This window comes from Eutrema salsugineum, unplaced genomic scaffold, assembly GCF_000478725.1.
Source record: "Eutrema salsugineum unplaced genomic scaffold, Eutsalg1_0 scaffold_7, whole genome shotgun sequence".
Lineage (NCBI taxonomy): Eukaryota > Viridiplantae > Streptophyta > Magnoliopsida > Brassicales > Brassicaceae > Eutrema > Eutrema salsugineum.
This window is the reverse complement of record NW_006256486.1, coordinates 6,364,460-6,378,924: the sequence shown is the minus strand read 5'-3', so window position 1 is coordinate 6,378,924 and position 14,465 is coordinate 6,364,460. Positions and strand designations below refer to the sequence as shown.

General features: G+C 32.5%; 3 protein-coding genes across 4 annotated transcripts; 2 read left to right on the top strand and 1 right to left on the bottom strand.

Annotated features, from left to right (window-relative positions):
- The first annotated feature begins 74 nt into the window (after positions 1–74).
- Positions 75–1,217, top strand: LOC18010571. The gene is made up of 5 exons (XM_006393408.2): positions 75–352; positions 448–516; positions 635–710; positions 803–867; positions 998–1,217. Exons 1-5 carry the CDS (start codon positions 179–181, stop codon positions 1,073–1,075), a joined length of 462 nt encoding a protein of 153 aa, XP_006393470.1. The 5' UTR covers positions 75–178; the 3' UTR covers positions 1,076–1,217.
- Positions 1,218–1,741: 524 nt separating this feature from the next.
- LOC18010410 (tRNA-specific adenosine deaminase 2) lies at positions 1,742–3,684 on the top strand. The gene is made up of 6 exons (XM_024150418.1): positions 1,742–1,918; positions 2,336–2,561; positions 2,685–2,751; positions 2,900–3,165; positions 3,249–3,352; positions 3,446–3,684. Exons 2-6 carry the CDS (start codon positions 2,377–2,379, stop codon positions 3,487–3,489), a joined length of 666 nt encoding a protein of 221 aa, XP_024006186.1. The 5' UTR covers positions 1,742–1,918; positions 2,336–2,376; the 3' UTR covers positions 3,490–3,684.
- Positions 3,685–3,787: 103 nt separating this feature from the next.
- On the bottom strand, positions 3,788–5,144 carry LOC18010423. Of its 2 annotated transcripts, none has more exons than XM_024150416.1 (3): positions 5,039–5,144; positions 4,482–4,795; positions 3,788–4,038 (listed from the first exon to the last, which is right to left on the bottom strand). In XM_024150416.1, exons 2-3 carry the CDS (start codon positions 4,780–4,782, stop codon positions 3,986–3,988), a joined length of 354 nt encoding a protein of 117 aa, XP_024006184.1. In that variant the 5' UTR covers positions 4,783–4,795; positions 5,039–5,144; the 3' UTR covers positions 3,788–3,985. The 2 variants fall into 2 exon arrangements, with proteins under 2 accessions (XP_024006184.1, XP_024006185.1); XM_024150417.1 differs by having other exon boundaries at positions 4,482–4,791.
- Between the last annotated feature and the right edge of the window lie 9,321 nt (positions 5,145–14,465).

Genomic DNA, 14,465 nt, shown 5'->3' with positions numbered 1-14,465 from the left:
TGACCCCGAACTACAAGTTCATTACTGGAAGCACTTTTCCCACATGAGTTCTTCCCAAACTTTAACCAAACTAAAAATTAATTTTTAATTCTAATGATCCAATTGAGAGGGTTACTAATGAACATGCCTTTAGAATAGAAAAAGCCAGAGACCTGACTTTTCTCCGACTCGAGCGACAATGGAGACTGAATACGACCAAGTTCTTCGCTCCGTTTCTAAGGTTAAAATCGCCGACCAAGTCGGTGATTCCGGCGAAGGAAGCAGAGACGTGGACGATGTAGTAGTCTCGTGTTTCACGGAGGTTTTCGATGACGTTACTCTCCAATTCCAATTCATCCGTCTCCCGAAACAGGTTCCCGCCAAGACCTTAGCTAACTTGTTTTCTTCTCGAAATCTCAAGTCTTCGATCCTCATCAGAACTGAAATTAGCCTTACTCGTTTCTGCAGATTTATGTATGGGTCGGTTGTAATTCCGCCAAATTCGGGAATCTGTATGCAGCCGCTTCAACGCGACCAGTGAGTTGAGCGAAAACCTAGTGTTCTGGATTCTGATTTCATGGAAATTTTGGGTTTTTTCAAGGTCTAATTTAATGTTTGTGAGTACTGATTTTGTTATATTTTGTTTTTATGGCAGAGCAATACAGTGAGTGTTACTTCAGTACTTGGTGGAACATCTGATAACACCGGATCTGGCATTGCTCGTAGATTAGGTTAGAATCTGTTCGTTAACTATCTTGCAAATTGCAACGCTATTTCTTGATGTATACAGTGATAATCTGTCTTGTTTTGTGTGTTTTCGTAGTGATGAAGACTGGTCTCAATATAATCCTTGCTTGCAACATCCCTAAAAACAATCCCTTGCTCGAGGTTCTTGCTTTCTTTCTTTTCCCCTTTTTTCTAAAAGCTGCATTGTATTGTAGAAATGGAAAAGTAACAAGCTTTGTTTTTTTTTATTATACTCTTTTTTTGATATCTCGTTTGTGTTGTTGTTGTGTAGGCAAAAGCTGAGAAAGTGTTGATTAGAAAGCTTATTGATCTAGGTTACACAATGTCAACACCTTTGAGAGCAACATAACCCAAAGGAGGAACCATGTTAGTTGTTTCTTTAGCTTGTTTCTCTCTTCAGAGGAATTTGTCGATGATTTTAACATTATGATCGACTGGCATGAATGATCACTTTTTCTTCCGATTTGAAAATTTTGGTTCCTTTTTCATGAGTTTCAGATGTATTTGTTTTCTTCCTCTACTCGTCAATTTCGCGTGATTCCTACTCCCATTTTGAAGCTCTAATAAGTCCATACAAGCCAAAATATGAAACTATGATCTTGTTTCCGCATATGATCTCCTTTTTTTTAACTTATATGTACATCATCCACTAGTCACTTGCAGATCTTTATAGATGTGTGTAAATTGGCTTACCGGAATCGGTATTACTCGAATTCATATAATTAATATCGGTCTTCCTTTCCAATATTTGAACCGGGCCAAACTCATATACCTACCCTTTACCTAAACAATTTCGGTTCTCGTTCGGCCACTTTTTTTCCATAGCCAAGTTTCCCAAAGGAACCAAAACGACCCGAACCCACTGTTCCAAGATTTTAACATTCAGTGAAGTTGGGCTTCGGTTGTGTATTGGGCCAAGATTTCATTAGTTTAGACCCAAATATTAAAACACAAAGAGAAGCAAAGCCCAAAAGTATGATGCCTTTTTGGGACTCTCCTTCACGCCGGCGATAAAGTGGCTGAGACGGAGAGGTTTTGTTTGTCTATTTGTCTCAGTTTCAAAGTAATCAATTTTGAGCTTGTTGTTGAAATATAGGAAGTAGTCGAGCTTCTCAAGAGTGGAACTGATTTGTTGTGACAGATTCATACATATCCTTTACAGTTTTACACGCTACATTTGCTTGGTAATTAGGTACCTATCAAATCCTTTAATCATTACATTGTCTCTTCCTTCCTTCATTCCTTGGAGTCTGTCTTCTTCCATATCTAATCATAGTTTCAGTTCTATCACTTACTGTCTGCTTTGTCAAAACCATACTTTTCTTTTTGATCTCTATGCTCATTGTCCATAGCTCAATAGGCTTTCTGTTCTAATTCAAAAATCCGATCAGATTAATCCCTGAGGGCATAATGTGATTAGGTTGAGTCCTAACAGTCCTTTGTTACGTTTGTTTTACTGTTTAGTTTCAATGTTGCTATGCAAAAATAAATTGAGAACTTTAGGAGAAAAAAATGAGTTTGCTTTGAGAAATTCTCTTTAGAACGGACTTGCAAAAGAGACATCCTCTACTTAACGATAATTTGGGCTTTTTGAATCTTTTAATATCAGGTTTTACTGTTTACTTTTCTGGTGAAGCCAAGAATAAAGTTATGGAACCAGTGAAAGAGGACCATCTTGAGGAGTCTCATAGTTATATGGGTTTAGCTCTGCACCAGGCAAACACTATTATTGGTTTCACAATACTGCAAAAGTTTGTTGCTTTTAGAGTTACAGTGGTTGATTTCCCTAGATTGCAGGCTAAACTTGCTCTGGAGGCTCTTGAAGTTCCCGTGGGGTCTCTAATTTTTACCCTTTGCTTCATCCCAATTTTGTTTTTCTTACCATTATCTATTTATGTCATATAAGAGATGATATGCTTCTTTTCAATTTTTTTTTGCTTCTGGTTTGTGTGCATCAGATGTGTCATTCTTGAGGACGGCAAGGTCATTGCTTCAGGGCGAAACCGAACAAATGAGACACGCAATGTAATCTTTCAAAAGTTTCACTATTTTTCTCAACCTTACAGAAAACAATATGATGATATAATAGAGTGTCTCGTCAAGTAAATTATGATTGTTACCTTGCTTATTTATCTATATATTAAGGCGTTTATTGCAAAATATGTTTGAAAAGGCCACAAGACATGCAGAGATGGAAGCACTTGATGAGCTCGTCGGACAATGGCGGAAAGATACTCTCACACCCTTACAAGTCGCTGAGAGATTCTCGAAATGCGTTCTTTATGTAACATGTGAACCATGCATAATGTGTGCATCGGCCTTATCGTTTCTCGGTATAAAGGAAGTGTATTATGGATGTGCAAATGATAAGTTTGGGGGATGTGGTTCCATCTTGTCCCTTCACTTAAGAGGCGGCAGTTCTCAGCCGTCAGATATCCTGTAGGTACTACGATCTCTACAGTCTTATAACAAAAAAAAAAGCTTTATTATTTGAATGATGTTGTGATCTCTGTTTCTTATAGTGAAGAAGCTCAAAGAGGAAAAGGGTACAAGTGCAGAGGAGGAATAATGGCAGAGGAAGCTGTCTCGCTTTTCAAATGTTTCTATGAGCAAGGCAATCCCAACGGTAACCACTCTCATCTTTTACCTGCAATCTTGTTCTTTGATGAAGCATCTTAAGAGTTTTTTTTATTTTTTATTATTGTTTCTTTGGTTTTAGCCCCAAAGCCACACCGCCCCGTAGTTCAAAGAGAGAAGACATGAGGCTAACATGTTGTGAAAATTGGCGTTCATAGGGCTCTGATTAGAAGCTTGCTCTACGTATGTTTTGGCTACTTTTGGCTCATGAAACATTATGAGCTATGTCTTTCAAATTCCAATACATATGCATTTCCCTACTAATTCGGAGATTTCAACTTTGAGATTGTGTTTTCTATACAAATAGTACCGTTTATGTTTAGAGAGTTGAGAATGTAACAAGATTGGATATTTATTTTCTTTTCGATTCAATCCAATTCTTTAACCAATGTGTCCATAATGAAAGCCTCTTAACAACCAATCCAAAAAGAGGATCTTGTCTTTATTTTAGGAGTGCTTCACTGTATACTTACTACCAGGAACAAAAAAAGATCACAACAACACAGGATTGATGCCAAACTAGTTTACAAAATGCAATTTATGCAAAATGATGAGACTAAATGCTAATCTTCACTTCCCTGGGTTTAACTGAAACGACCTACCGATAAAATTTAACAACCTCTCAAACCATGATCGTAGGTGTAGACACTTTAGGGTCTTCCTTGACTGTGTCACCTGAATGAAAAGAACATAAAAAAAAACCATTTAGTGAATGTACAAAACTAATCTTCAAAGTCAGACTTTTCATTCATGATCCAATAAATTTCAGTTCCTATTAGGTTCTAAAACATATGTATTCTCTAATACCATTTATCTTTTGTAAGTGGGACGGGTTTCTTAATCGACCCGTACCCAGTACAATCACAAATGTATCATTTATCAATCAGATATCCATAATCACACATAAACCAAGGATAGGATGACTAATCTCAAAACCAGCAATGCTCTCTTGTTATATCTAGCTCTTCGGCATGTTCTTAAAGCAGGTGAAATGAAAAGGGTTTCACTGGAACTTGTCTTTTGCTGTTCTACTCGTGAAAGATAGACACAACATGACTCGTGTTTGTATAGATATGTATGAAAACACACGCGAGAGAGAGAGGCTGAGAGTAGTTTACCAGATTGAGTGGTAGTGGTGACTTCGCCATAAATGCCCTTAAGCGTGGACAGAGGAACAACCGCAGAAGCAGAGGAGGTGGCTGCTTCAGCAAAGAGCTGCTGTTTCCACTCCCACATTGTGACTTTCATTTCTTTATTCGACTTGAGAAGCGACTCCTTCTGCTCCTGTAAGGCCTCGACATACTTTTGCTGCTTATCAGATCTCAATCCCAAAACAACAAACGATACTCCAAGACAAGTGTTTATCACAGCGTTGCTGTTCATCGCTTCCGATAAAAGCATCGCAATCTTGTTCGCCATTGTTCGTTCCTGTCTAGCTCCAAATTCATCAATTAGCAACCAAAACAGGCTCAACTGATGAAAAGTTTCAAGCTTCAGAGTGTAAGTGATGATGGTGATTTACACAATTGGTGATGATGATATACATTTGAGAGACGAAACTGAGATTCATCAAATCAATAAATCCAGAGGGAAAAAAAAAGAAAATTTAAACACATAAAAGCAAGAAAAATGAAGCTGGGAAGAAAATCGGAAGGTAAAACGAAGGAAAAATCACCTGAAATGAAGGTACGATGACGGCGATGCGACGGCGGCGACGATGTGTTGCGGCGGCGAGAAACAGAACAACCCAAACAGAGAAACTTTTTCAGAACTTTAGGATTAGTTTTGGGTATTTGACTGTAATTCTCATATATAGTAAGGGTTTTTTTGGGGCATCTGACCGTATAGTTAGGCTCCATGTTTTAAATTGGGCGCTACTAAACCGACGGTCTGGTCTTCGTCTGGTCTCCACTAGCACCGAAAATCGATGATTAATCAATGATTAGTTTTGAACTTTTATTTTAGAGAGGATTACTAAAAAAATCTTAAAAAAATCAGTAATTAGTAGAATAATCTTACAATCTCGAAATTAGCAGAACAACCTTGCTTTTTTAAATATCTTAATATTATTTTCAGGAAGTTTTGGTAACAAAAAACGCGTTTACGAGAATGTTATTATTATTAAATTTTCATGCCAGCAGTAAAAATAACGTGCTAATAAATAAGTTTATCATCGTTAATGGTAGAGATATTTTTGTTGGTAGACTTAAATGTTTGTGGGTAGATATATTATCTATTGATAGATTTGTGTAAATGTTGATAGATTTGTAAAATGTTGGTAGACTTTTTGTTGGTAGACTTATTTTCAACGTAAATGTATACTTGATTTTGTTGGTAGATATAATATTTTGTTGATAGATTCTTTTGTCACATAAGGTAAATTTATTTCGATTTGGTAGATATAATGATGGAGAGTTGACTTTAAAAGGAATTGGTTGACGAAATTGGTAGAATTGTTGACTTGTTGAAGTAGATTTGTTTTACTAAAAATAGACTTATTTATGCAGAATTTAAATATACTACAGGAGATTTATTTTCTTAGTGATAGATTTATTTGTGCTCATGGTAGATTTAAAAACCTAGAGTAGATTTATTATGGCTGAGTAGATTTGATTTCTTAGTGGTAGACTTAAAATTTCATTTTCGAACATGTGATGTATGATAGATCTATTAGACAATGTAATAGAGATATTTGATGGTGGTAGACTTATTTTTTAAAAAATAGATTTATTTGGTTATACAATAGATTTATTTTTCATTTTGGAACATCGAAGTTGACAGAGTTGTTTGAAAATTGGTAAACTTTTTGAAAATTGGTAAACTTTTTGAAAATTGGTAGACATATAAAATTTTGGTAGACTTATTTCCTTTCACGTGAAGGTAGACTTATTGATATAAAATGACTTTTTTGTCCAGCCGTTATTACCGAATTTTCTTGTTCCAACCACCGCATCAACTACATCTAGGGCAGTCGTCCTTTTACTTTTGGTTGATGATTTCCTTTGTTTACTTCCTTTATGATGTTATCTCTCATTCTTCTACCATGTCTTCTTCATTCATGGTGGATATTTTTTTTAGTTTGTGGAAAATAGGAATTCGCGAAAACTTGGTATCTGTTCTTGGTTGATAAGAGAAAAGGATGTCGAGTAGTAGTTGTTGATTTTCGACAACTCATTTATGAAAATTTGGGATTGGATCAGTGTCGTATGACCTTCAATTCAGTTATGATTTGCTATGAAATGGCGTGGTTGATTGTCTTACTTATTAAACTTCCATGTTTAATTCACGTTTGGTAGACTTGTGTTGTTATTTAATAGACTTATGTTATTCATGGTTTAAAGTCTACCGAACATACAATTTTAAGTGAAAAAAATCTACCATTCATATGTCACACTTTTTACTATAAAACAACTCTACCGTTTGTTAAATAAGTCTATCACCAATTTTAACATGCATCAATAATTACAAGAAGGGTTCTTCCATGCGACCAATCTACGGAAACAAAGAACTAAAAACCAGCAACAGCACAACAACAAAAAAAAAATGGTCCTATGAACGACGGTTTATAAATCCTTCGACGAAACCACCGAAAAACGATTGATTGCTGCAACACAAAAATAAAAGTAGGGTTAGACATCTTCTCTTTACTCTTGTGGTTGTCATCACCGACACAACCCACGACGGTGAAGAAACAACTTAATTCTTGAACATTAAAAACAAGTCTACCATTTAGTTATTTCTACTAATTCATCAAACATATCTATAATAACAAATCTACCAGATATAAGTAATAACTCTACCATACACAAATCTACCAGATATAAGTAATAACTCTACCATACACGACAAATAAATCTATTACAAAACATATGTTAGTCTACCACAAATAAATCTATCACCAGAAAACTCTTCGATGCACGTCAGTTCTGAAATCCTTCGACGAAACCACCGAAGAACGACTGATTGCTTCAACACAAAAAGAAAAGTAGGGTTAGACATCTTCTCTTTACTTTTCTTGGGTGGTTGTCGTCGCCGTCACAACCCACGACGGTGAGAAACGCGAACTTAAAAAAAAAACAGAACGAGGATTTCTGGAAAACGAACGACGATTCAAAGTACTATACATCACTTATTAGTCAAGAAAATAAGTTTTTTTTTTCATCAGTTGAATCCTTGTTATGGATGTTTTTTATGAAGAAAATGATAATGTTAAAAATTATTCTCTTTCCTTAGCTAGTTTAGAAGATACAAATTTCTGATTTATTCTAATAAAAAAGCTAATAAATACAATTTTGCTTTTATATATTTTAAACAGTAAATAAATATAAAATAAAATTTGAAACTAATTTTAAATCATAAAGATTGATATATTCAATATAAATTTTTGTCAATCTTATCTAAAATTGGTAAATATTAAGCTTTTGTCGAATAACATATTGTGTGTGATAACTTCTAAATGAATTTTTATTGACAATCAAGAAAGACAAAAAAATTTCTCCAAATCTTACTGTTTTAATGAGTACAAATTATATTTGATAGTATTTAATTATTCTTTAATAAACTATTAAATTAAGTTTTGGTATATATTAAATAGATTTTACAAATTTATTATTACCTTTAAATTATGTTTAAACTACAAAATATTGTTTTTATGTTGTAGTAAATACTATTCTAATTTTTTTTTATAATTTCAACTCGTATAAATATTGTTGAATTCTTCTAATTAATGCTTGTGGATTAGTATACTAAAAAGATAACTAAAAAAATAACAAAATAATCAATTACTATTTAATAAAAATAATATTGACACTAAAAAAATTAGTATATGTTTCTTCTCTAATGAAAGAAAATTAAAATTTTTCATCATCTTCTTATTCTTTTTCTATCAATTTTATAAGAAAACCAAAAAACAATGTCAAAATTTACTTTTCTTCCTTAATTGATTGTATATTATTTTATATCTAAGTAACTGTTATTTTGTTTAAGAAATATTTTTAATTTAATATTATTTTAATTTTAATGGAAATTTTATATATAATTGTTTTATTTTTATTTTTATATATACATATATATTTTATAAACAATAATATTATTTTGGAAACTGTCTTAATTTTGATTGTTGATGTGGACCAATAAAATTTCTCTTTTTAATAAATTGCCATTTTTAATCCTATGTGGATACCCTTAAATGCATTTAGCTTCAATTTTTATTATTAACTAGTGAACTTTCCCGCTCTTTGCGCTTACTGATATAATTTTCCATTTGGTTGCTTGGAAATATAATAATAGTTTGGATTCATTTGTTTTTTTTATTCTCTATTTTTGAGAATATTTGTTTGTTAGATTTTCTTACATTTTATTGTTTGAAAACATGATCGTGAAAATATTATAAAAGAGAGTAAATAAAAACATATTAGTATCCAAATAATTTAATTTAAATAGTTTTGAGATCTTTTAATCATTGTTCTATGTATTTTAAACGTAGCTTTTTTAAGGTACAATACTAACTTATTCGATTTTGATTACTGTTTTATGTATTTTAGACATCACAAATACCATCATTTTATTAGTTAGAGATGATTTTTTTTAAACGATATTCTATTAATTAGATATAAAAATTCTTTTTTTTTTACTTTTTTATTATATATTTTTTTAAAATTTTTTTTGAAAGAACGATCCATTAATTTTTAAATAGATTCTATTTTTTGTTTTTTTAAACATTTTTGTAGATTTTTTCTAAATTTCGGAAAGATAAAAAATGGTAAACACTAACCTATATATCATAATTATCGAGAACACTAACCTATATCTAATTTTTTTAAAAATGGTCGATGGGCTTTATACACCATTCCATAAGAGATATAAATTCTATTTTTTGTTAGTTTTTTCTAAATTTGGTTTTATATAATTTTAAAATCGGTTTGATTGACTATAGAATTAAGCATTAAACCATAATAATTTAGACTGATTTGTTTTAATTTTTTTTACACATCATCACTTAAGAACTAATAAAAAATGACACGTAATTGCAATTGAGACTAATCAGTCTTTTTTTAAGCCGAAACTCATTCTAGAGCTGACACGTAAGCAAAATGTTGTAAAATTCGCTGTGACCGCGACACATAAGCAAATCACTACAAAAATAATCAATTACAATTTAATAAAAATACTATTGACACCAAAAAAATCTAGTATATGTTTCTTCTCTAATGAAAGAAAATTTAAATTTTTCATCATCTTCTTATTCTTTATCTATCAGTTTTATAAGAAAACCAAAAAACAATGTTAAAATTTACTTTTATTCTTTAATTGATTGTATATTATTTTATATCTAAGTAATTGTTATTTTATTTAAGAAATATTTTTAATTTAATATTATTTTAATTTTTGTTGTTAATGGAAATTTTATATATAATTTTTATTCTTATATATATATATTATTAAAAATAATATTATTTTGGAAACTTTTTTAATATTGATTGTTGATGTGGACCAATAAAATTTCTCTTTTTAATCCTATGTGGATACCCTTAGATGAATTTAGCTTCAATTTTTATTAGTAACTAGTTAACTTTTCCGCTCATTGTGCAGACTGATATAATTTTCCATTTGGTTGTTTGGAAATCTAATAGTAGTTTGGATTAATTTGTTTTTTTATTCTCTATTGTTGAGTATATTTGTTTGTTAGATTTTCTCTTGCATTTTAATGTTTAAAAACATGATCGTGAAAATATTATAAAAGAGAGTAAATAAAACATAGAAGTATCCAAATAATTCAATTTAAATAGTTTTGAGATCTTTTAATCATTGTTCTATGTATTTTAGACGTAGTTTTTAAGGTACTGTACTAACTTATTCGATTTTGATTACTGTTTTATGTATTTTAGACATCACAAATACCATCATTTCATTAGTTAGAGATGATTTTTTTTTTAAACGATATTCCATTAATTAGATATAAAAATTCTTTTTTTTTTTACTTTTTTATTAGATACTTAAAAAAATATTTTTTTGAAGAACGATCCATTACTTTTTAAATAGATTCTATTTTTTGTTTTTTTTTAAACATTTTTGTAATTTTTTTTCTAAATTTCAGAAAGATAAGATATTGTAAACACTAACTTATATATCATAATTATCGAGAACACTAACCTAGATCTAATTTTTTTTTAAAAATGGTCGATGGGCTTTATACACCCTTGCATAAGAGATATAAATTCTATTTTTTTGTTAAATTTTTTAAATTTTGGTTTTATATAATTTTAAAATTGGTTTGATTGACTATAGAATTAAGCATTAAACCATAATAATTTAGACTGGTTTGTTTTATTTTTTTTTACACATCATTGCATAAGAACTAATAAAAAATGATATGTAATTGCAAATTGAGACTAATCGGTCTTTTTTGTAGGCGAAATTCATTCTGGAACTGACACGTAAACGAAAGATTGTAAAATTCGCTGTGAATGCGACACAGAAGCAAATTATTACACAAATAAATATATAGATACTAGACAAGAGTTTACAAACTTTCTTAAAATTATGAGAGTCAAAGCAATAGTTTCCACTTAAATTTAAGATCGGGCATATTCTATATAAGATTTAAGCAAAAATTTGAACCACTACCTCTTTTGGTTTATTTAAGTTAAGTTCGGTTAAGTATTGAATTTGGATACCCCCTATAAAAATAATTATAAAATTTGACTTTTTAGTGGTCGGTTCGAACATTGAATTCTAATAAGAATTATGATGCAAAAATCAAAAACTCTAATTGAAAATCGAAAAATGTTACATATTATTTAATATAATTGGAACCGGAAAAAATATTATATTATTCAAGGATATAATTACAAGACAAAGTGGCGAATCAGACAAATTAAAGATATAATTTAACTCATTTTATATTATATGGTTAACTTTGAAATATCTACTTCAAAACAAAATAATTTCATTTATTAATCATAATTTATCTATAATTAATTTTAATTTGGTATATATACGTTATCACAGAAAAATTTAGGAAATGACTATAAATTCTGTGTTTGAAACGTCTTTATTTTATTTTGAAAAATATTCATTATCGAAATATAATTACAACTTATGAAACTTTATTTTTTCAAAAAACATTATTGAATAGTAAAAATAAATGCTAGACAATTTTATTAAATTTTTTATTTCTTAAGTTGGTACTAGAAATACATAATATACATGTATCTCTCTATTCAAATACTGACCAAATCTAGAATCTGCCTTCTAAATAGGCCTGGGCATATTAAACAGACCCGAAAACCCGCCCCGAAACCGACCCAATATACCCGGTTCGGAACTAATTCGGTTTGTGTCTAATTACCCGATGGATCTTAACTCGTCGACCCGTGGGTACTGGTTCGGATTCGGGTTTAGAGACATACCCGATAGAGTACCCGACTTTTTCCTTTTGTTTTGATTTCCCCCCAAATCCCATTTCTATTTTCTCCAAATCCCCTTTTGTTTTCCATTCTTAATCGATCCGAGAATATTGCTGCGAATCTTCCCACCTCACCGACGATCTCGCAACACAAACTACTTCCCATTTGAGATTTTGAGACTCTCGATCGATCAATTTATAAAAGCAAACCCTAATCCCCAACTATAAAACTGGAATCCCTAGCTGCCTCATCTTCGCAATCTCCATCTCCTTCAACTGCATGTCGAGAAATAACTCTGAGGTAAGTCAATTCGTCTCTGTCTAGTGTCCTCTATTTGTTCTTCACTTCTTCTGGGATTGATCTCTAAAGCTTTTTCCGGAAGTTTGTTTTTTTTTTGTTTGATGATTTGCTAAATTTTTATGTCTTTGATACTTTGATTTGAAGTTTTGAACTTAAAATCCTTAGAAAAATATCCATATAATTGGTTAAGAACTTAAGATGAAATTAAGCACCTGATCGGTTGAACTTTGAAACCAATCTAGATTTTCTCTATGCTTATCTGCTTGGTTTATTTATGGTGTTTCAGATAAGTGTGTTTGCATTTTACCCGAGTTACTTCTGTGAGATGATTAGATATCTGTTTAACTGTATTTGACAAATGATTGGGTTGTGTGATACATTAGTGATTTAGTTACTTAGCTGAAGCTTTAGTGATTGATCGGTTTAACTTTGAAACTTTGAAGTTTCAATTGAAACGTTTATTGATTTTGTGTTCTACTCTTTTGGCAGATGGCGTCTTCTGAAAACCCACCAAGCACTGATGTTCGAATGCATGATGTTGACGATCTTGGAGACACAGATGAAGATGTTGAAACTCCTTGTACTCGGAAGATAGGCAAGAGGAAAGAGTCTGCTTCTGAACGTTCTGGTTCTAAGGGCAAAAGGAAGCAAAGTCGAAGATGTGGGAGCACTACACCAGATAGAAGAACAATTACGATAACTGTAATTGTAACCACTGCGGTCATGAAATGTCCTGTCCAACCAAGTCAGGAACTTCTAGTCGGAAGAAGCACATAGATTTTGGTTGCAAGTCATACCGAGCATGGAAGGCTGCAAACAAAGACATGAATCAGACAGTGTTATCTCCTACCGATGAAGCTGGGAAGCTGGGTTTAGGTAAAGTCTCTGAACTTGTCTTTAGGGAGGCTTCATATGAGATGCTGGTTTTAGGCGAGTTGCCATTAACGTTCATAGAGAGTGTAGCTTAGAGGCATTTCACTTCGAAATGTACACTGCACACTCCTCAGTCCGGGAGAACAGCAACAAGGGACATTGTGGCGATGTATGTTGCTCGGAAGGAAAAAACGAAGATGATTCTTGGGGAGAATAAGCAGAGACTGTCGCTGACAACAGATATATGGACTGCTCCATATACTAGTGCGAGTTACATGGTGGTTACAGCCCATTTTGTTGATGCATCTTGGAGATTAAGGAAGATGATCATAGGGTTCATGAACATTTCTGATCATACAGGATCAACGATTTGCAATGTTCTGCTGGAGGTTTTTTCTGAGTGGGAGATTAAAAGAGTGTTTAGAATTACCGTGGACAATGCCACAGCTAACAGCTCGGCAATGAGGAGATTCAAGGAGGCATTTATGCAACAAGGCGATGATGCATTGGTTCTTAATGGTAAGTACCTGCATCTAAGGTGTGCAACACACATTTTAAACCTTATTGTGAAGGATGGTTTGGCAGAAGAAGATGATAGCATTGTTGCTATTAGGAATGCAATTCATTATGTCCGATCTTCTACAAACAAGGTTAAGTCTTTTGAGTTTCAAGTAGAAACAGGAAAGATGACTAGAGGAAGCTTACCTTTAGACGTGAAGACCAGATGGAATTCTACTTGTCTCATGCTGGAACAGGCTTTAAAGTTCAGGTTGGCTTTTGAGAGGATGGAGGCTGAAGACAAACCATACGGTGACCCATTTCTGGAACAAGTAGAAGGGAAAAAGCGGATTAGACCACCAACAACAAGTGATTGGGATGCAGTTGACAGGTTGGTTCAGTTCCTTGTTATTTTCTACAAATCTACTTTGATTCTATCAGCTTCTTCATCTGTGGCTGCACACAAAGTTTATAATGAAATTGTCACTATCACGTAATACATTAGTGCTATTAGTACTTCTCCAGCATCCGATCAGTTTTTGAAGAGTAAAGCCTTAGCTATGATCGGTAAACTAGAGAGGTATTGGGATCCGTTTAGGGAGAAGAATGAAATGAATAGGCTTGTGATAGTGGCTAGTGTTTTTCTTCCACGAAAGAAGATGAAGTTTGCTCAGCTCTGTTTTGAGTCTCTTTACGGTAAGGATAGTCACACAGCTAGCCAGATTTATGATTTTATAGAGGACATTTTGAATAATTTGTTTGCTGAATACAGTAGCTTAGTAGACAGGAATAGTTCTAGTGGGTCACAGGGAGCATCCTCTTCTCAGTCCCAAGGGACATTTTCTCAGTCTCAAGGGACATTTTCTCAGTCTCAAGAGCAAAATGGAGGTGACGTTTTTGAAAGAGGTGTTCTGAGTCATGGTGTTGGGTATAAACGCATAGATAGCATTTACGACGAGCTTGTAGAAGAAACAGGAGTTGGCGACTCAACAAATGAGCTAGAGATCTATCTAAAAGAGGCTA

What these genes read in the sequence shown, in the direction of transcription:
- LOC18010571 (XM_006393408.2), top strand. Translation starts at nt 179, where the DNA reads ATGGAGACTGAATACGACCAAGTTCTTCGCTCCGTTTCTAAGGTTAAA. An exon ending in CAGCCGCTTCAACGCGACCA is followed by an intron (nt 517 to 634) that starts GTGAGTTGAGCG and finishes TTTTTATGGCAG; the next exon opens with AGCAATACAGTGAGTGTTAC. An exon ending in TGGCATTGCTCGTAGATTAG is followed by an intron (nt 711 to 802) that starts GTTAGAATCTGT and finishes GTGTTTTCGTAG; the next exon opens with TGATGAAGACTGGTCTCAAT.
- LOC18010410 (XM_024150418.1), top strand. Translation starts at nt 2,377, where the DNA reads ATGGAACCAGTGAAAGAGGACCATCTTGAGGAGTCTCATAGTTATATG. An exon ending in GCTCTTGAAGTTCCCGTGGG is followed by an intron (nt 2,562 to 2,684) that starts GTCTCTAATTTT and finishes TGTGTGCATCAG; the next exon opens with ATGTGTCATTCTTGAGGACG. An exon ending in GAACAAATGAGACACGCAAT is followed by an intron (nt 2,752 to 2,899) that starts GTAATCTTTCAA and finishes ATGTTTGAAAAG; the next exon opens with GCCACAAGACATGCAGAGAT.
- LOC18010423 (XM_024150416.1), bottom strand. Translation starts at nt 4,782, where the DNA reads ATGGCGAACAAGATTGCGATGCTTTTATCGGAAGCGATGAACAGCAAC. An exon ending in CACCACTACCACTCAATCTG is followed by an intron (nt 4,039 to 4,481) that starts GTAAACTACTCT and finishes CTTTTCATTCAG; the next exon opens with GTGACACAGTCAAGGAAGAC.